This window comes from Ictidomys tridecemlineatus, chromosome 9 (genome assembly GCF_052094955.1).
Source record: "Ictidomys tridecemlineatus isolate mIctTri1 chromosome 9, mIctTri1.hap1, whole genome shotgun sequence".
In the NCBI taxonomy this organism is placed as follows: Eukaryota; Metazoa; Chordata; class Mammalia; order Rodentia; family Sciuridae; genus Ictidomys; species Ictidomys tridecemlineatus.
Genome location: NC_135485.1, coordinates 131,158,014 through 131,180,021, shown reverse-complemented (window position 1 = coordinate 131,180,021; position 22,008 = coordinate 131,158,014). Strand labels below are relative to the sequence as shown.

Sequence of the window (22,008 nt, the reverse complement as noted above, 5' to 3'; positions counted from 1 at the left end):
GGGAAAGAGAAACATGAGAGGGCCTCAGAAAATACAGCAAAGAGATATTCCTTTAAAAAAAAATGATATAGGAAAAATAAATTGTTGAAAAATTTAGATTCACAAGAAAATGTAGTGACATTTCTTTAGGTATGTTATGAATTCTAAATTGTATTACAGTTTTAAATAATAAAAACAAGAGTAGAAACTGGATATAAGCTAAGTTGGACAAAGAACTGCTTTCCTAATGCAGCCAAACCCAGCAGCTCTTGGCCTTCCATTGAAGACGGAAGGCCAAGAATAGGAAAAACTAGAACAGATGCCATAATAAAATGTGAAAGTACTATTTGTCTCCAGTTGGTGACACTTGGTGAATCTACTCTACAGAATTTGGATTTAGATACTGGGTGGACAGAAAAAGGAATCTGCTTCAGCTCCATTCCTTCTCTAAGGGTACAACTGGAAAAGCCAGAAAAGGGTTCATATTTCATGCTGAGAAGCCAAGAGTGGCCTGTAGTCCACTGAACTCACCAAGTTCTCTGCCAACATGCCTCTGCTGCATTCCCTAGACTCAAAGGAAACCCCCCTTTCTGAGCGACATGTCATCATGCTATAATCCAGCTCAGATGGCACCTCCTCCAGGAAGCCTTCCTTAGCCTCTCTGCCTCCCTCCATGTGATGCCTCTCCTCTTACTGCATCTGCCATTGTGCTTGCCAATTATGCCACAGTTGCCAGTTTACTACATGTGATAGTTTGGACGCTGAATGTCTTGCACAGGTCCATGTGTTAAAGGTTTGGTGCTGAAGATGGTGCTCCTGGCATGTAAGGAAACTTTAGATAAAGAGCAGCCTAATGGAAGATACTTAGGTCACTGGAGGCATACCCTCCAAGGGGGATATGAACGCAGGTCTCCTTCTTTTCCTTTCTCTTGTTTGCTTTCTGGCACATGAGCTGAGCAATTTGCTCTACTACATGTTCCACCATGACATGTCATTCTCGTCAAAGGCCTAAAGTAAATGCAGCCACCTCATCTTAGACCAGAACTGTGAGTCCAAATAAACCGTTTCTCTTTTTCGGTTGATTGCTTCAGGCATTTTGTTATAGTAATGAAAAGCTTACTAATACACTGGTCCATATCCCCCATAAGAATATGAACTTTTTTTTTTTTTTTGGAGGGGGATAGGACCTGTGCCATTGTTTTTCTCATTGTCTTTGTTTTTCTTCTCTGGTACCTGGCATGGTGCCTATGTAAATGCAAACAATGCACAGAAAAGAGCTTAGACTTTGCAACTTAAATGTTTCCCATCACTACTTTGCATATGAAAAGAACAGCCACATACAGGGTACCTACAATTGTTTAAATGAAGAGGGGTAAGGGAAAACAGAAGGGCATATTTAAAATCCCCATTTTAAGGGAGAACACACATTTCAGAAGGAGGGAAAGATTAATCATGGCTAGAAGTCCTTCTCCCATTCTTCCACAGAATGTTAACATTTTGACCACATCTTCTTGGTGCCTTTATTACTGTTCTTTTGGTTTATCTGAGGTGGGAAAGAAAGGAGACAGAACATGAACAGAGTTGAAGTATTTTGTTGAAGTGGTTGAAGGTTCCACTGACTGTTGGTGAAACACACTCTTCCATTTAAAGCCACTTACCATCCTAAATAACTTGGGGGCCCAGGAATGAAAATGTATGGAAATTCCAAAAGAGCAAGGTGAGTGGATTTCATTATGTTTACTGAAACAGCAAAAGGGCAAGGACGTTTGGCAACTAAAAAGGAGCAAATGCCAAGGTTACAAGCCACAATGGGCCCAAATTTTTATAATCAGAGAGTTATAAGGGGGAAAAATCTATCTAAACTTGTAAGAATACATGGTAATTTTGTTAATACAAAATGATATCATCTGACATTTGACAAGGTAATAGATAAAATACCACATGAATACGAAGAAAAAAAGGCAAAAGCAAGATTTGCTTTTTGGCTGGAATACATGAGAACTCAAAAGGAATCCAGAAGGAAATATTTTTGACAATCTCTTAAAGTATTATGAATCACAGATGGCGGAGTTTATGAGAATGTTATCTCAATATTTAGTTCTGTTGCATGGTAATGTAAAAGGTAACTCAAATTTATGATTCTACATGAAGCAGAAAAAAATTTTTTTAAATGAGAATTTTCTTATAATTTTTAAGGAGAGTAAACTATTTGATTCCAAACCTAAATAATTAAATTTGAACAGCTTTCTCAGGGGACCTGAAGCATAAATTCAAATAAGATTCACCTGTCATTTGTCACTTGATAATCATTCATTGAGCTTCTGTAGGGTTCTGGCTCTGGAGATCCTCCTGAAATTCAGAAGTCAAGGAAGGCATTGCCCCCGCCCCACCACTGTGCACCTGCTCTCAGCCTAGAGCTCCCAGATGCCCTGGCAGATTCTCTAGCCAGGCCTGTGTCCACTACTGGCTAATGGTCACATCCATCACAAGATGGGGCAGTCCCCGGTGCTTTTAGGAGGTATCAGTGAGAGGAATGTATCTACATCGGAACTCCAAGTCCCTCAATTTTTAGAGCTTTTTCTCCATGAGATTAAAGAAAGAGAAGCCCCAGTGTTTTTGTATGTGTGTGTGTTTAGGGTTAGAAATCGTCCTTATCTAAAGGGAATTGGCTATCTTCTCTGGGTTTTGTTTTGTTTTTTTTTTTTTTAATTTCAAAGGTGCACATTCAGCAGGGCTGAAAACTCTTATTTCTTAATAATAAATTTTTATTTTACCAATAAATTATTGATCAAGTTCTACATGATAGAAGATTTTTATTAGGTTAATGGGAAAGGGTGCATGTTAGACCATGTAAAATTCAACATAAAAGACTTATGGGTCCAATGCTTGTTAAAAAAAATGCATACCATAAATACAGAAGAAAGAAAAAAAAAGAAAGAAATAGCAACATCTCTTCTCCAATAATTTGCACTCCTTCATCTTCTGAGAAGCAACAGTACTGGATGGTTTAACCCTATGTAGGGATAAAGAATCCAAGACACGGGGGCCTATTTTGAGGAAAGATGTGGTTTTTGTATGAAGCAAGAAATAGAAACACCAACAAACTGTCCAAACAGGAAGGCAAACGGCGTGCCTTTATGGCTGACAGCAGCCAGTCCCTCATCTTTGTTTAGATCCCAACCTACACAGTCATGGAAACCACTGCTTGTCAGAGCTGTGCTCCTTGAATATGAGGGACAGTGTACATATTGAGAGTCAGCAGGAAAGTGGTCTTCAGAGAAAACGAAGGACAAAGTCATGACTCCAGAAGTAGGGAATTCAGCCTAGGAAGATGCTGCATCCAGTTGAATGCTCGCTGAGACGGAAAACACACTCAAAACAGGATGATAACAGGGAGCTCTGTGACATGGCCCTGTGGCTCCTCAGATGAGTCATGGTGATGTAAGGATCTGTGGGCTAAAGTATTCTTTATAATTTTACAAAAAAAAAAAAAAAGGAGAATTTGAGATAGCTAGGGAGAATTGTCTCCTTGACAATATTGTGAGAAGTCTGATCTCCAGGCAGGCGTTTTGGCTGTAAATGACAACTCCCCAGAGATAAAACTGTGGATGCCAGAGTTTGTATGTGGCTCCATGTGAAACTGATTAAAGTACATACTTTCACAAAATGTTTCTAAAAAGGAAAACAAAGAAAAAGCTAACTCTGCTACACTCACCTCAAACATGAGAGAGCCAAAAGGGACGTCAAGGACTCGTGAGGTTAATGTGGCCACCTGATGTCCAAAGAGGTCACCTTGTCTGTCCACTGGTGTCACCTGCTTGTTGGCAAACCTAGGGCTGGCATTGGTTCTTAGGACAGCCTGGGCTATGCTCTTACATGATTACCACAAAAGCCAGCAGTGGGCAAGGTACTTGGCCTGATGTGACTTAAAAAGAACCCCAACCCCATGCCCAGGTTTGGGACCTGACCCTCTGTACTTCTATACATTCAAAACTAATTCCCCGCCGCCCATCCCCCAACATCAAATACTTCCAGCTTTCTTACTACTATTCTGCTTAAATAAATTCATAAATAATTAAGGAGATAAGCCTATGTTTTAACAATCTTATTTTATAGGCTCTACATTTAGAAAGTCAAACTAAATAAGAGCTTCCTCTCTCTGATACTTATCACTGTGTCTTTGGTTTGGTTTGTTTTCCTACACAGCGAAGGTACTTATATTTCATTCTTATGGAATTGTAAGTTCTGCCCCCACCACTCCTTCTCCTCCTTCCCCAAATTCCCGACTTAAACATTCGACTTGCAAGGTAAATAGGCCATGAAAAGGGTGAGACCTCTGGGTGAAGAGATTTTCTTTTTACAATAGATAAGAGAATTTCCTGAGTTATAAATGAAACCTCTGGAGATATAAATAGAATACTGAAGAGTACACTGAGATATGACATTCTCTCCCACTCACTCAAAAAGTACTTCATAACTCACTGGAGACGGGCAAGTTCCATATAATATATTAATACAAAGCCTTGAGAAGAATGTCAATAGCTCCCTTTGCCTACAGATTAAAAAAGAAAAAAAAAGTACCACTTGGGAGTTTAATGGATTTATTCCAAAGTTGCTGAGTTTATATAGATAAATAAATGGAACAAAAGACAAAGGTACACACAGGCCAAAGTCATACATATTCTATGCCAGTACAATGCACTTTTTATTTTGAACAGAGATAGTTTATGTATAGTGCTTAGCTTGTATTTTTAAAACTTTCTAAAAACCTAGCCTTTATGACAGCGACTTTCTTTTAGTCTGATCTTTCCTAATATAAAATGACTCAGAAAATATTTGTGATAAATAATCTATGGTCAGAAAGCTCCTTGGGTTTCCCTGGACTAAAGACATTTAGTAATAGCTTCAGAAAAACCTGGAATATCACCACCAACTGTCACCACCGTGAATGGAGAAAAGCATTAACCCACAGTGTTTTACTCCATCAAGTAAGTGCACTTAGTGCAGAATTGAGCTGTTCCCATGAATTCCACATCTGCTGTCTTTGTCTTATAATGTACACATAACAAGCAATGATCTAGTAATCTCAAAGAATATGTGTTTCCAAAGCGTACAGACTCTATACCCAGGTCTTAGGAGGTGTGGATTCATTTTCCAGTATTCTATCTCTGTAACTTATATCTTCAGTCCTACATTTGTTTACTTAGGAGTAAATTTTCACTTTTGCTTTGAAATTTAACCAATCAGTATCTTAAAAATGACATTTCTTTTTATGTGTTGAAAGGTAAAGGTTTAACATGAATGAAACTTTCAATTATGTGATAATTATAGTATAGATGATGTGAGTGATAACATGAGTCATTCCAATTGTATTTAACATGAACTCAAATATCTGTCACACTCAAAATCATTTTTTAAGAAAACATGTCATAAAATGAAACAGATCATATGTACATATTAAAGTAAAGGACTAAAGGTTTAGTAAACCTTCAGATGAAAAAATAAACATGAGCAAGACCCTTTGATAACACTTCAGATATTGAACCATACTGATAATTTATCAGATATTTTATGGTTTATGGATGATCTAGCTGTCTGGGTAGACCATTTAACACTGTTATTCACATCACTTCTGAGATTAAATCTTCAATAAAAAATAACCATCCAAACAAAAATCTCCCATACCATTTTTCAAGGGTTGAGAAGCAGCTCTTCTTTTCTGACATAATGCTTCATTTGGCATAAGTAGGGTTGATTTTTTTCATGTTTCTCAACTAAATTTAATTTGATTTCTTTGTGTATATAATACAGTCAAAGGGTGTATTCTCTTCTCCAGTGCCTGTTATTAGCTGCCCCTAATAAACAGCTAATAATTTAGAAGTTATATATGAGTAAGTCTTTGAAGTTCTGCACCATTCATTAATCTGATTTTCATGCTCTCTATGTTGTTATTGCAATGTAAATAACACAGCGCAACAAGAAAAATATAGAAGACTTATTTTACTGTGACAGCAACTTTGGAAGTAGTGGCATGGCCTGGGACTCAAGAACAAATGCCTTAGTACAGAAACTGGTGTGAATTCTGAACCCACTACTATTTACCAGGTGGGGGACACCTAAGGATTTCCTCATCTGCACAGTATTGCAATGGTAACACCTTCCCCAAACATGTGTTGCAGGACTGTCAGAGGCATCAGGTATACTGCCTGTCACCACAGCAACCATTATCTATTGATAATGGTCATAGTAACTTACATTATCCTTCAAAAATAGTTATGTAAGTTGACATATTCAATATTATCACACATATCCTAACCACACCACACATTTCAATTTTATACATAAATGCATTCAATACATTGTTTGATGCTTTGTTAAAATTGCAACACATGACTATGAGTAACAGACAAATATTATATTTCATATAACGTTCAGTTCCATGGCCAAGAGGTCTTCTACATATAGCTAAGGTATTTGTCTATGTTTCCTATGGAATTATATACTGTGCCTCTATTCTGCTGGCTCTACCTGATTCCCAGTTTATTTATTAAGTGCTCAGAAGTCATTCTCTGGCAAAACCACCCACTTTCAGAGTTAAATTCATAGAAAATTCAAGTCTATGTTCATTTGACACTCATATAATTATCCAAAATCTGAGTTACATACCTGCATTCAAAAAAGGTAAGTTATCTTTTCCACTCACACTTTCTGGGGCTGTACATTCATATACCAGGGCACACTAGGAGAAAATAAAAGAGATAAATATATTTGAAAATAATCAAGATGAGAAATGAAATTACTTTTTGTTTATAAAAAGAGAAAAACATATCTCTACTATGAATCTTGTTTAATTTGTGCTTATTTGCTCAAATTTATATGTAAGACATTTGTATTATACAATTATAAAATACATCTCAGTTCTGGTTGAAGGGTATGCAGGGAAGAAACCAAAGAATTGGGGAATATACTAATGTTCCTAAGGAACTGTAACCAACAGAGGACACAGGAGGTTGATAAGAGACCAGGGTTCACAGAGGCAGATCTAGAATTCATTTCTTCATATGAGTTTCCTTCTATCTCCAGCCTGCAAATGGGGGGATTCTGGGGAAGGAGGAAAGTGAATTTTCTGGCAATATGTACCAGCTATAAACAAGAAAATGTAAACAAAACAAGCAGGAAAAAAAAATACCCTAGAAAGTTGTTTGGGTGAGTATCTATGGGAAGCATTCATCCTCCTGTAGGGTCTGCTTGGCTGAGCTCAAGAGAATGCATAGGAGTTAGAAATGATGGTAGAATGTGATGATCATTATTATCCAAAGTACATGTGTGAAGACACGAATCGGTGTGAGTATGCTGTGTATACAACCAGATCACCCTCCCCAGGAGGTTGGACCAGATTTCCTTGGGCAACTTCCCAGCTGTTCTAAGACTTGTCTCCTCCCACCCCTGGCCTGTCTGTCCTCAGGGTCTCCTCCCAGTTGGGAATCATGAACACTGAGGTTCCATTAAAGAGGGAATTGTTTCATGTTCCTTAAACTTTGAGGAGGTAGGTATATAAATCAAAGCACTGATTCAAATGTTGCCTTCTGTATTTTTACAGTCTACTACTAATCCCTCTATCTTCATGTTCATCAGATTACACAGTAACTTTGTGGTTGGTTGAAACATGAGCTTTTGTAACTATTTTACTGAGGTCCCAGGAAAAATGAAAGAATGAAAAACTGCAAACAGCTCTTAACATTTGATACCCTCCTAAATCATTTTTCTGATCAACTGGAAGTCACAGGTGGTTCCCTTCTTTTAACTCATAGCTAGTTTGGAAATGCACTTCTCAAATCACTAGAGTAATGTGCAATGATGCTTGGACATACTTAAAATTCTTTATTTTTCTCTCTTTCCTATATTTATTCTACTCCTTTCAGTCTCTACAGGGCTGTTAAAATAATCTTCCATAAACACTATATTCATCATATCAATGTTCTGCTCTAGCATGTATAATGGGTATTTACAGACCAATCAAACCTAATATTCTCAGATGGGTCTGGACGTTTTCCCATGATTTGTCCCTGATACCCTTCCATGTAATAACTAGATATATAGCTACAAGACACCCTCATTTCCAAAAGAAGAACATTATCAATATAACTTACAGGAAAGGTGAGATCGAACCCTTCAAGTAAAGTCCATAATTTATAGAGACCAGGCCATTATTCTGACACAGCTTTCCTATATGAGGCAGTCTGTCTCCTTGTCATAAAAGATGGCTTCATGTTTTCTAATAGAAGGAGTGTATTATTTTGCAAAGTGGACACAGAAATGTGACCTTCACATACTCATATCTCCCATCCAAACTGGAAGGCAAATATTTAGGACAATTTTGACCTAAGGGTCTTCTTCTATTGCAATTTTACTGTATTTTAAAATTCTGCTATTTATAATGCTCTCAAAATTTAGATTCAGGGCAAAAAATAGAAAGTATCCCAGAATAGGTACTCCATTAACTAATGCTAATTATTTCCTTACCAGGAACCAAATTAATAGACACACTAATCTGGGACTTTTTAGCCTCCAGAACTGTAAGAAGGTAAGTTCCTGCTGTTCAAGCCACCTGGTCTAAGGTATTTTGTTATGACAGCACAAGCTGAATAAAATAGGTTTCACTACTATCTGCTTAAATGTACATGAGAGATAACATGTGTCACTCTCAGGGAAAAAAACTACAATGCTAATACATATTCCACTCCTTCATTCTCAAATTAGGCAAAACAGTAAAAACAATTCTATTTTAGCATTGTTACTTTCTATTTCAGTTACTTTCCCTGTTCATATATGTCAATCATTCAAGACCTAAATCACCATTAGTAACAAATGGTGTTAATACCCTTTTTGTGGATTTGAGGTTAGCAGATCTACAGAAGAGTCCATCATTTGCAGTTCTAAAATAACACCCCCCAAAATTCTGACCACATTTTGAAAACACTAAGAAAACTTATTTCCATATATTCTTCTAAATATTGCATACATATTGCATCTTAATATGTTTTTCACTCAATAATGAGTTTTATAAGGGATTAACAAAAGACTTGATAGTTACTTTATAAAATATTCACAGAAGGTCAGTTTTTTGTTTTTTTTTTTAAACTCCAGACACGACAGAGATGCTGCCATCTTTGGTTTGCTTCCCTTCTTTGTCAACTTATGACTCATCCCTGGTGTCTACTGTCGCCTTCTATTTCTAGAATAGCTCGGTTACACCTTTTTGTTTTTTTAAAGTTCTGATGATTGAGCCAGAAGTATTATATAGGACTTAGGTGGGGCATTTTCCTAGGTATCAAGTTCTCTCTCTATGAAAAGAGCATGATTCAGTGTGTACTATCTCCAACAGAGACAGTCTGGAGGCGAGGGGCGGGTGAGCTGGAGGAGAAAGGGGAAGTGGCTGGGAGCAGAGCCAGGAAAGCAGCTCTGCTTTGAAATGGGAAGGGTTTCTACTACTGGTCCCCTGGCCCATGGCTACAGGTCCAGGTATGGTAATCTGTCTACTCCTGCATCCAGTGCCCCACTTAGCATCTAAATCATCTTTCCCTAAACTTGATACAAGAGATCATGGGATGGTGACCAAGATGAATCTTATATGGGACTCCAAAGGGAACAATGCTGGTACAAAGGGACCAAACCAGGACAGGGGTCTTGAATGCAGAAAAGCCACCTGGTCTAAGGTATTTTGTTATGACAGCACAAGCTGAATAAAACAGGCTTCACTAATATCTGTTTAAATGTACATGAGAGATAACATGCATCAATGAGGAGCTCCTGCCAAACTTTGCCCCAGTCCTGACATTTGCAAGTGACCTGATTTAAACTTTAGGTCTTCTTGGAATATTTTCATGATATATAATAATGTCCCAATGGGAACGTGAGGGAATAAAGAATAGTAAAGTTTAGGGGCAACACAGAAGATGCTGGCTGATTATGGTACAAGAAAAGTATTTTTTGAGAGTTTTATATATTTTATAAAAATTAAATGTTGGATAAACATCTTCTTCCATGTTGATGTTTCCTAAGTATCAAAATTGAACATGCTCCAAGATAAGAAAAATAAACTAGAAAATACATCACAGTGGTCTTATAATTTTAAAATATTCACTTATGAAAAGGTAGGTATTAAAGTATATAAAACAATTCATTTTCCTCCCCCCCCCCCAAAAAAAGAAAAATCCTACTGGCTTTTTTAAAGTATGTTCCTGTGCTTCAATTGCTTCCATAAAATAGGCAACTGCATTCCTAACAAAGGAATTTAGGTTAATATTTATATCAGGTTTTTCTTTCTTAGGGAAAAGGAAGCAATAGAAAGAGAAAATCCTGTACACATATTTGTTTGCACTGAGCCTTTATCATGGGCTTCAAAAAAGCTGCTTCTGGCGGGCATTGTCCCTCCACTAGAGCTGTCCCTCTGCAATATATTATTTCCTGCCTCTCTCTGTACAATTTCACAAGGCACGCAGTTCTTGTTAAATCTGCCTTCCTTCACATAAAAAGGAAATCCAAATTAAAATTGCATCTCTTTCCAATGAGAGCTCTGGGAGGAGAGAGCAGGTTACATTTTGGCAGAGCCCTCCCAGAATCTTCTGTGCATCTCATGCAGGGTTAATTATGACAGAATGCAACCATGATCAATACTTTTGTTCCAACTGAGAAGAGGCAGTGTCAGCAAGGGAGCTGGCAGTGAAGAGAAAGGTGTTTCTGAATGGTGCGTAGCCCTACCTCGTTCCATACAAATGGACCCTCTGGTTCAGAGGATGAAACACTCATGTTGTACTTCAATTCCAGAGCTGATTCTCATTTAGCTTTTGAATAATGAGATTTCAAACTCCACAGAGTGTTAGAGATACAGGCATCTGGCAAAACTGATCATTTCTAATTTAATTTGTGCAAGGAGCTGATTGCGATCCTACCTTTTGTCCCTGCACATCTGTTGTGATGTGGTCGGTTTCCCCATCCTCGATCTCCCCCATCTTCACGACACTGACTTCAATGGTGCCAACCACTTTGCCACCATCTGAAGTTCTGCAAGCAGAAATCAATGAAATTCAGAGGTAAGAATCTTCTCTCTCTAAACATGTGCAAATAACACTTGTTTCTGAAAACCAGTAACATTGCTATTTACCTTGTCTTAAACATATCTGCTAAAAAAAAAGCAAATTATATTACCTGTATTGGTATTTTTAATTTCAAATGAAAATTAGAAATGAATTTATGAGATAAACTAGATCAAAAGCTACTTCAAGAATAGGAGTCTTCCTAAAGAGTCTCAGGAGCAGCCTCAGGGAAAGAACATTGTTGTCTCCAACCTGTAGCCATCAAATTCTATAACAGCATAAACCCTCGTCCCTCAATCCCAACTGCATGACCTAGAGTACTTGCCTATCCCAAAAAATAGAAACGAAAATAAATAACCATGTATCCATCTATGGCTGAGCCACTGGCTACAAAAATCTGACTTTGTACATTTTTCCCTAGTGTATTTTTTTCTTCTAAGATAAAAAGGTAAAGAAAATTCTCTCCTAGCAAACATTAGTTAAGGCACTTGCAAAGCAGAATATAATCTAGAGTTTATTTAGTGTAGCCTCTTATTTTTCAGACAAAGAAGTTGACACACAAAAGGAGAGGAAGACTAGTCCAAGGTTACACATAGCAGCCCCGGGTCTAGTCTTCTTCAAGTGCATTGGTCATTGAATAACTCTTCTAAACTTAAAGATAATTTTATTAGATTTTTATCATCATTATTTTCATCAGCATAAAAGCATTATGGTTGGCAATTACTGTGGAAGCCAAAGATAAACTAATGAACCACCACACATTAAAATTCTTCTGTTTCTCTTTCTGGGCAAGAAAACCTTTATAATAAGTGCTGCCCTTATACCATGGAAACACTGTGACACATAACAACATGTTTCCCTCCAGTCCTACTGTGAAAGTAGGTAGCATGTTACCGCACAGGTCTGACATGCTGCTGTACCTTCTCTCTAGCCACTCTGACTGAATGACAGTGATCATGTGACACTTCACATGTGACACTTCCTTTTCTTTTTCAGTTACGTTCTTTTCTGAAATTTGCTTTTCACTTTAATCGGAGTACAAGTGGTGTATCTCTTTTATCCAATTCCTTCTAAATGTTGCTATATTATTATAAGAGGTATCAGTTTAACAAAATCAGTACGTTTAACAAAAAAGACTCATTAAAATAATGAGGAAACTAAGTGAAAAGGAAGCATAACTACATTACTGGATCATGATACATTTTTTCCAGCAAAACAAAGGGTACAAATTAAAAGCCACCTTTTGAATTATGTTTTTAAGAAAATTGGAGTAGGAAAATATTAATGTACACAATGAAGGTCAAAATGCAATAAACTAGAGATGATATAGATAGAAAAAATTGACTTATATAAGATCAATATTCACACTGAAATATGAAGTAAAATGCTAGTTGGCTATTTTAAAATCAGTGGAAATTATCATAATATTGACACAATTATTTGACATTAATATAGAGAATTCAAACATTCATCACCATGAAGATACACACAGGAGATGTTATAATCTGTGATATTGTAGAAAACTATATTAGCTCCAATTCTGGGATAGCTTTAAATAACTCATTACATCATTTTCCACTTAAACATGACAAAATGACTTATCATAGGCATGTGGGGCATACCTTGGCATGATTCTTCCAGACTTGGTAGTGTAATAAAAATTCTCATTGATAGTATGAATTTCTTTTTCTTTTTTAACTAGAGATTTGCAGACTCCTCCCAACAAAAATAACCAGTTAGCTAAATGAATAATGTTATCTTTTTCTTTTCAAAAGGTATTGCTTAAAAATAATTCCTTAACTAAACTAAGCTAACTTAACTTCCAGGAATGTAAATCCTATGTGTAACATTCTAAATTTTTTTAAATAAACTAATCCAAATAACACACCTAATGAGTTAGAACAGTAGGTAAAGCTTTCACAGCCACTTCCAGGGCTGTGTAATAATTAAAATGACATCTGTCATAATGGTGACAAGTGTCAACTCAAGGACTGGGCTGGGCAATCATATAACCATATAAGGCTAAGTTTTCCTCTTTTGTAACTCAATCCTTCTCTCAAGGATTAAATTCTGTGCTCATCACAGTGCCTAGGAGTTGTGCTCATATATTAGCAGCATCAACAGAATCATTAATGCATCATGTTTTAACCAATAGAAATTCATTAAATATGATTTGATGTGATTCTCCTAAGAATTATTACTCAAAAAAAATATCTAAGAGTATAGTAAAAAGAGTATAGGATCTCATGGTATGTGCATTTCAAGAGTGACTGAATGCTCACTGGAGATACAAGACTTAGTGATAATGGATGATGGTACAAAGCCCACATTCCTGGTCATGCAAAGTATACAGATCTATAACTATCACAGTCCAAGTAAACCTTTCAAAATGCTGAGAACATAAAAAAAGCAATACACAATGGAAGACAACTTTTGAGCTCTAATCTTTTGTAGTTATCTAGCTACTTGTTCAATGATTTTTCTGCCTTCTGGGTTTCCAGTTTTATCTCTTATTGGCTTCTACTTAGTCACTAAGTAGAATTAAAGTCAGAAATTTGCTTAATCTAGTGATACCACAGAATTCTAGAGTCGATTTCTCCCCAAAATCATTTTAGATACATAGTTCTTTGGAGCACCCTATAGTATATCTCCTCATCTTATATTTGTAGAAGATGAAATGTTGAACCCAGGTTAAATAAACCCAAAACAACCCATATAGTGCCCTGTCACTGAATTAGAATATAGAATATAGAAGCCAATTCTTAGTATAACAATTTACTACACACAACAGATATCAATGCCTCTCTTCAATCAGGAGAGTCACAAAAGAAATATTTATTTAATGTTCCAGAAGGTCCATTCAAAGATGACATCACAGAGATTTAAAAAACAAATTTACTTGTAAATGATTAATTACCTATCACCCAACAAGTTGGGGAAACTTAGTAATAATAGCTTAACCATTATGCACCACTGTTTATGCATCATGTTTTAACCAATAGAAATTCATCATCTCTGCATAGAAGATACATTGAAGAGAGTTCTGGGCTAGGAATCAAGAAACCCAAGTTCTACTTCCACCTTAACTACTAATTATCTATGTGACCAAGTACATAAAATTTCATTTCTCTGCATTTCAGATCCTTTTACTGCAAAATAAAGGGTTGGTCTCTAACAGCTATTCCACACTATTGGCCCTTGAACCCCATCCTCTAGTCACTTCTATGATTTCATAACAGCCACCATAGGCCATTACAGGTTAATATGGACTCAAGGACAATCTCAAGCACATTCTAGCCTCTCCTCCTTAATCCCACCTTCTGTCCCACTTCACCCCCCAACAAACAAAACAAAACAAAACAAATGGGTGCCAAACCTGGAGAATAAGTGAACAACAAATTTGACTGAACCCAGAACAGAAGCAATCTTCAGATCCTTTCCTAGCAATTCATGTGACAATAAGATGAAGTGCTCTTAGAAATATCTCAATCTACACCAAGAAAAGAAAAAAAAAACTGTCATTTCAGAGACTGTATTGCCGGATTCATTATCACTGTTGAAAGCAGAGTTTCATAAGAAAAGACAAAGTGGATGATAGTTCACGGCCACTGTTGTATTTCTACCACAACATCAAGGTCCTCTTTCCATCAGACTTAAATATTTAAGCATGCCAACAAGATGTGGAAGACAAGAAAGGGGGATTTCCACAACACAAATCTACACATTTTTCTCACTTAGGTTTTCAGGTACATAATACATTAGTAAATAAGCTCTTTAAAATATGCTTTTAAAATGACTCCCTGAAGTGTCCTAATATTTTCAATCTCATATGCTGAAACATGCACAGACATTTTAGAAGTACATATACAAAATGCAAAATGTCCTTCTAATCAAGTACAAGTTAATGTACCTCATTCTCTAAACTTTTTTCCCCACCTATTTCACCACCCTTATTACAGGAAAAGAGGGTGGGGGAGAGAGCAGGAGAAAAGAAAAATAGTTCCAGAAATGTTAAACAGCAAAATGTAAATAACTTTTCTATTTTGGAAATGTCGCAGAGATGCAAACCAACAAATGACTCTGTAAACATCCGGGAAAAAGCCTCATTAGCACTGTCAGTCTTTGTGAATTTGAAGTAGCACCGGTACATACCCAGGAATTTGCAGCTGCAAGACGTGCTTGACATTGAAACCATCTAGACGTGTAACTAGAAAATGAAAAGCTCACCCAGACAGGAGAATAAACAAAGGCCATAAACGAACAGAGTCAGTCAGTCAGTCAGTGCAGCCTGATGATCTTTTTTTCTGGCACAATTATTCAGCAGTGCTAACCTCATGCAAGTGAGAGTTCTCTATGTGTAAGTAAGAACACCTCTGTTCTAGATGAAATTCACAAAGCCATAAAACTCTTTCAAACTTATACTCAAAACTTTCAGTAGTTCTTAATAGGAATGGCTTACATACACCAAAATTTAGTTGTGGGATTTTTTTTATATTTTCTCCTTATAGATTCACCTGCAGAAATTCCACCCACTCTCATGGAACTCCAATGTTCTTGTAAGATGGGCCACAATTTTATATTCCCAGTTCAATCTCAATTTCTATTTCTAAATTACCTTGGTCTTAATGTCATTGTTGAACATTCTAGAAGCTTGACACATAACCCTTCATTTTTTCAAACCCAAACTCACGCAAAAGCATGTTAGTCTAAAACCAAAACAGAAAGCACTTCTCTTTTCCCTTTGCCTTTTCTTTATCCTCCCGTCACTAAGCCCTGATTCTTTCCCCTGATGTCTCTTACATGTATCTCTTCCCAACAGCAACATCCAGATAGATCACATCTCTTATGTTGTTACACTTGAAGAATCTATTTCTGTTCTCCAGTATCTTTCCCTTCCATTCCATCTATGCCAAGTTTTCTGCCTAAGCTCTGCTTTCACTGTTTTATTTTATTTTTCTCATGTTAAAAGTCTTCAGACCCAGCCCAATCCCTATCCAAAGAGGAGGGACTACATAGCAACAGTCTTTCAAGGCCTGATATCACTACCTGTCAACTTTATGGACAGCTTGGTATTTTTGGTTCAAATTGATCCACCTCATCGCACGTCATTAAATAATGGAGTATGATGTGGTGGAAAGCGACATGGACCTTGAGTACCAAAGTTCCTAGCCAAGGTGCTGGTTCCCTATATAATTTACAGCTTTGTGACTGATTGGGAACAGGCAGCTCAGCTTCTAAGAAGGTCTCCCAGCTTTAAACTATCAAGACTGTAAACCACCCACTTTTCTCACAAGATTTATGTAACCAAAAATAACAGATTTTAGGTTTAAATATAAAAATGATTCTATAACAAGTAACATAGTTATACAGCCTGGGCCACAAAGCTTCAAGAGTGCATTATATAAATAATAACCATCACTTTTTCAGGTCTGTTAGATCCCTTTTTAATGCTGAAAATGAAACTGCCCCAAAATGAGGAATACCACTCATACAAATGTCACCCTCGTCAGACACTATTAAAATCTGTCATCAATTATATTTTGAAACTTGTTTCAATAATAAAAGTGAAATATAAACCATCTCCTTGGATTAAGAATCATCCCATCGGCAAAGTGAGAAAACAAGGTGGGCATCCTGGGAATATCATTGTCAGGAGGCTAAAGTAACTAAAATTACAGTAGAATTAATCACACATCTTGATCTGCCAGTAGGGCTTCAGGCAGCATAGGAGAAGACCACTGTAGCCCATGACACACATGAAACACAACTACAACCCCTGGACATGGAGCAGTTACAGTATTTGAGAGATTTGAAAACAGAATCAGGCAAACGTGGGGGTGAGGTGCACCAGCATCTTAAACACCTCACAGCCAGCAGTGAGGGTGCAGTTTCCCCCTCGGGTATCCCTTGACCTAGACCCAACACAGCCTCAAATGCAGAGATTAGCATTGGTGTAAACAGACAGGGATCCAGGAAAAGGCCTCTAGGAGGATTGAAACCACAGGGTTCTACAGGACACCTGATGAATCTACAAACATCTAGCAATGAATGTTTGGAATCCAATTATTCGTTTCTTTCTTAAAAATGAAAATTCTTTGTAATGGACAACAGATCAGCGGTTGCTAGGGGTTTTTGTGGGTAGACATAGGAACCAACAGGGCAGCAGAAAAGAGTGTTTGTATCCTAACTATGTTGGTGGTTATGAGAATTTATTCATGTGTTACAATTCATAGAACTGTACAACAATAAAAAGTCAGTTTTACTCTGTTAGTTCATGAAATCAAAGAAATGAGAAAGGACACAGCCATTTGCTGTGATGATAATTTAGTAGACAATAAAAACATCAGTTTGGTCTGGGAATATAAAAGCCATATTTGTTAAAAGGTTATCCTCTTCTGTGTCAACCAAACCTAATTTCTGACATTTACTAGGGATGCCAGAGTCAAAGTGTGAATTTTATCCCATCTGTTGTGATTTTGAAATACCTGAAGACCTTAGAAATCTCACATATAAAAAAAAAAAAAGAAGAAGAAGAAGAAATTCCACCTGAACAATGGAAATGACATTCCTGTCATCAGAATGGACAGGAAGATGCTTATTCGGGGGAGTAATACATTTACCAGACCAATGACTCCCCACCATGGTATAAATCAACTGGCCTCCTCCTGCCTGAAATCGCTCACATTTAGACTTAGGAAAAGAAACCACAGCTTAGATTTTTGTTGAATCTGTTTTATCATATTTATTTCCTTGTATTTTTAATTTTGAGTAAGAAAAGGAAGAGAAACTCCACACTAGCAGAGGCTATTGAGAGACGAAAGAAATAGGAGCAGGGATTGAATAATAAGATCTACACACATGGCAGGGAGATACTTAATACCAAAATAATTATATATATATATATATATATATATATATATATATATATATATATATATAGAGAGAGAGAGAGAGAGAGAGAGAGAGAGAGAGAGAGAAATCTTTATGGCAAAGGGAAAACAATACTGACAGCTAAGGAATTTTGCTTTTGCTCCTTCAATAATTTTTTTTTTTTACATAAATGGCTTCTAAATGTCACAAAACTTATCAAAATGCTGTTCAACACTGTGAAAATATCCATACACAATACACATGGAGAACTGAAGTATTAAATGATCAATTAAATATTAATGAGGGAACACTATTTAATATTCATATTTTCAATTGTACACTTTTATCAGGTTTTCTTGTGGTTTTGGATTTTATGTCAGTTTTTAATAGTAAGAAAGAGTGTAAAAAAAAGCTAGTATAAAAGGTCAAACTTATACAGTTTTTGAACGTAATTATAAAGTACAATGTATTTTAAACCTGTGCAATCAGAAATTCAAGAGTTCTAAATTACAGGAGGCAGGCACTCTGAAACTGAATAACTCTTATTGCCTATATTTTTATGCTTAATTGCATTTCGATTTTTCTTAAATCCTCTGTCACTCAATTATAAAATCTTCTGGTTTTCAAATGTTTATTTTCTTTAATCTGATATATCCTGCTAAAAACTTTTCCAAATGCATAAAACTCCATAAAATATAAAAATAAGTTCAAAATTATAGAAAACATCAGTTTCAAACCTTTATTTGGCACCTACTTGTACTATTAAGTACTATTTCATGCACAATACAACAGAGAAAAAAAAAACAAAAATTTCTACCCTCAGGAATTTACATTCTAAGGGTAAACAAGTGAGAAATATATCAGAATATGATAAATGCCCAGAACAAAATCTAAGCAGGGTAAAATGGTAGAGAGGAGAGCTGTTTTGGGGCTGCTACTTTATGGGCAGTGGGAGAAAGTTCTGTTTAATATGATGATATTTGGACACATGCCTAAGGAAAAGAAGAAAGTGAGCCATATATCATAATTGGAGCAAGATCTTTCTAGAAAAAAATCAGATGGTCCAAACGCCTTTAAGTGAATATGGTTGCCATAATCCAGGAATGGCATATGCCAATGTGGCTAAAGCTAGGTAGGAAGGAAAGAGGGGACAGGAAGACCAAGTCAGAGAGGCATGTATTAGTTTTCTATCTCTGCATATCAAATTACCACAGACTCACTCTTTAAACAGCACCCGTTAATTATCTCACAGTTTCTTCAGAGGAGAAGTTCAGCCAGACTACTCTGCTTAGGGTCTAACTAGCTGAAATACATCTAGACTCAGACTGGGTTAGACGCTCATGAAGGAACTCACTTCCTGTGTTGACTGCTAGAATCTATTTCCTTGTGGCTGTGTGACTTGGGTCTCCATTTTCTTGCAAGTTAACAGCCTACATGATGCTCAGTTCTGAGGCCACTCTCAAGGTTCACTTCTTCAAGGCCAGAAGGAGAACTTCCCTCTCTAGTCTGCTAGGACTGGGTCTCAGACATGGCTACCCCAGCCACCGACATGAAATTACATGAGTGTCGATCCCACTATCTATGCATAGAAGAGAAGCCTGTGAAGAAAGTGAATTTCCCATCATATTCAGGGGAAATTGGGGACAAACCAAAGATCATTTAGATGAGTCAGGAGAAATTTGGAGAAGCACGAGGTGGGTCAGAGATTAGTTTTATTTTGAAGGGAGAGCTTATAACATACTATTGTCCTTGGTTGGATGAAATAAGACAGAGCAGAATCCAAGTCCACAGGGATTTGGACACAAGCAATGGGAAGGGGGAAATGCAGGTCCCTGCAAGGGGAGACTGTGAGGGAACAGGATTTCAGGGGGAGTGATGGGCAGTGGATGGGAGGCACTCAGTTTTGCCTATTTTAGATTTGAGGCATTATTCAAAGTTGAATTATCAACCTTAGTTGATTGTGAAGGTCAGGGGCCCTAGGGTTGGTCAACCATCCACAGTAGAGAAGGCGCTGATTTCAGATAGGAAGTGAGGGTTCATTACACAGGAGGGAAAGCAGACTAGGTGCGGATGGGTTGGTAAATGTGCTGCAGAAAATTGTCAGATTCCTCTTCTTGTTGAAATAGAAACCAGATAAATGAGTTGAGAGAGAGGATAAAGAGAGTGATTTTGGAGGTTTTAGAGATTTAAACATCAGCATGATCAGAACATCAATGCTAGTGACTGGGGAAGAGATCCCTGGAAGAATGTACCATCAGCATGCATAAGCCCCTGGGTCTGATCCCCCTACAAATAAAGAAGCATAGATATTATTAAAAGCTTTGAGACTGGGTACAGGAGAATGAATGAAGAGTGAAAAGAGAAGAGTCCCTACACTAAAGGGAGAAATAGGACCCTTCCACGTTTGGAGGTCAGGGTGTTGAGGAGCAAACAGGAAAAGAAACAGATAGGGGCCACAGTGTTAGGAAGAGGAAAAGAAAGTCTGGTGTCCCGGTACCTAGTGCAAAATGTGTTTTAAGGAGCAAGCAACTGACCCACTGTGTCAACAGGCCATTAAGGGGGACACTGAGAATTATCCTCTGGATTTAGCCATATGGAGTAACTGCAGATCATGACCAGTGAATAAAGTACACTGGTAAAGTGGCAGGATGAGAGGCTGAGGAGGACAGATTCAAAAGACAAATCAAAAGAGGGAAGCAGAGACAGCTCTTGCCATGGTTTGGACACAAAGAGGAGTAGGGAAATGCAGCTTGAGTTGGAAGGAAACAGCAGCCTGGTGTGGTACTGTCTTATACTGACATATATCTACCAGATAATACTTAATGAGGCCAGCCGAAAAGTTCCTGTAGTGGCGTTCTGGGTAGGTAAGGAGAGGTGGAATCTAAAGCCCTGATTGTAGAAAGGAAGCCAGAGTTCATGTCAAAAGCAGGAGGGAAGGCAGAGAAGTCACAGACAAGTTGGTAAATTCGGCTTGGGAAATTGCTAGATTCCTCTTCTCTGTGAAACAGAAACCAGATAAATTAGCTGAGAAAGAGGAAGAGGAGAGAGGCTCGGGAGGTTTCAGCAAAGAGGTGACAGAAAATAATGTTCCCAGAGATTGGGAGAGTGTGACCCAGGAAATATGTGGGGCTACAGGGTTAGGTCACCAGGTAGCTAGGGGTCACAGGCTCCAATGCAGCCTGTAAGCCCCCTCAACTACAGGAAAGCCCCTGCGGAGTGGGTGAGCTGAACATGGGCTTCGCCAGAGTTTGTTACTGTAGTTTTTGTTTTTCATTGATAAGTTAATGAGGTTATGTCTGTCTCTGGGAACATAGTAACAGGAGAGAGGCACGGGAGTTGAGGGTCTATGTGAGGGAGTTGTCTTGTGATCTCTCAGGGATGGACTGTGGAATCTTCACCTAGATAAGAAAGGATATGGAGGAGAGGCCATGAAGGATGGAGCAGGGGCACAGCTTTGGGGTGTCAGTGCAAAGAGCAGCCAGAGCTTGTGTATCACAAGTGGGGAGGGGGGAGTTGGCAAGGAGGGTGCTTCAAGTGGAGACTCCGGAGGGACTAGATTAGTGGTGAGACTCGGGGAAGACGTTGGGAGCGAGTTGCTGAGGTAGGATGGAGAAAATCCTGAGAGGCTAATGAACGGAAAAGGTCATCCATGTGGTCCTGCATCCAGGAACTGAGAGGAGTGGCGCTGAAGAGAGACCCAGTGTCACAAGCTAAAATTCTCATGAAATGGGGGGAGGTGATATCTGGGGTGACCTCAGTAATGTGAAGAACTGGATGGTTTGAGGCCATGTGCCACAGTCCAGGGTAACTTCATGAGATGCCCATCCTATCTCAGGTATGAAAGGCAGGGCTACAGGGAGAGGGCAGCTTCCAGTGAAATGAAGAGAAATGACTGAGGGAGGGGCACCCGGCTGAGGGTGGTTATCAGAGTAGAGCTGAGGAGCACAGGCTACCATGGTCAGAGCATGGGGTGCACCAAGGGGAGCAGGGTGACTGGCCATGTAGATGAAGGATGACCTGGGAACTAGACTAATGTTATAGCAAAGCACCTGAGAAATAGTAG

General features: G+C 37.9%; 1 protein-coding gene across 13 annotated transcripts in view; it reads right to left on the bottom strand.

Moving 5' to 3' along the window:
• Positions 1-22,008, bottom strand: part of Inpp4b (inositol polyphosphate-4-phosphatase type II B) — a 750,819-nt gene that overhangs the window by 198,356 nt on the left and 530,455 nt on the right. For all 13 annotated transcript variants that reach the window (XM_021727898.3, XM_040293274.2, XM_021727894.3 and 10 more), the window contains 2 exons: positions 10,932-11,043; positions 6,646-6,718 (listed from right to left, as the gene is read on the bottom strand). In XM_021727898.3, the coding sequence (XP_021583573.2) occupies positions 6,646-6,718; positions 10,932-11,043 (185 nt within the window). The remainder of the gene's footprint in view (positions 1-6,645; positions 6,719-10,931; positions 11,044-22,008) is intronic.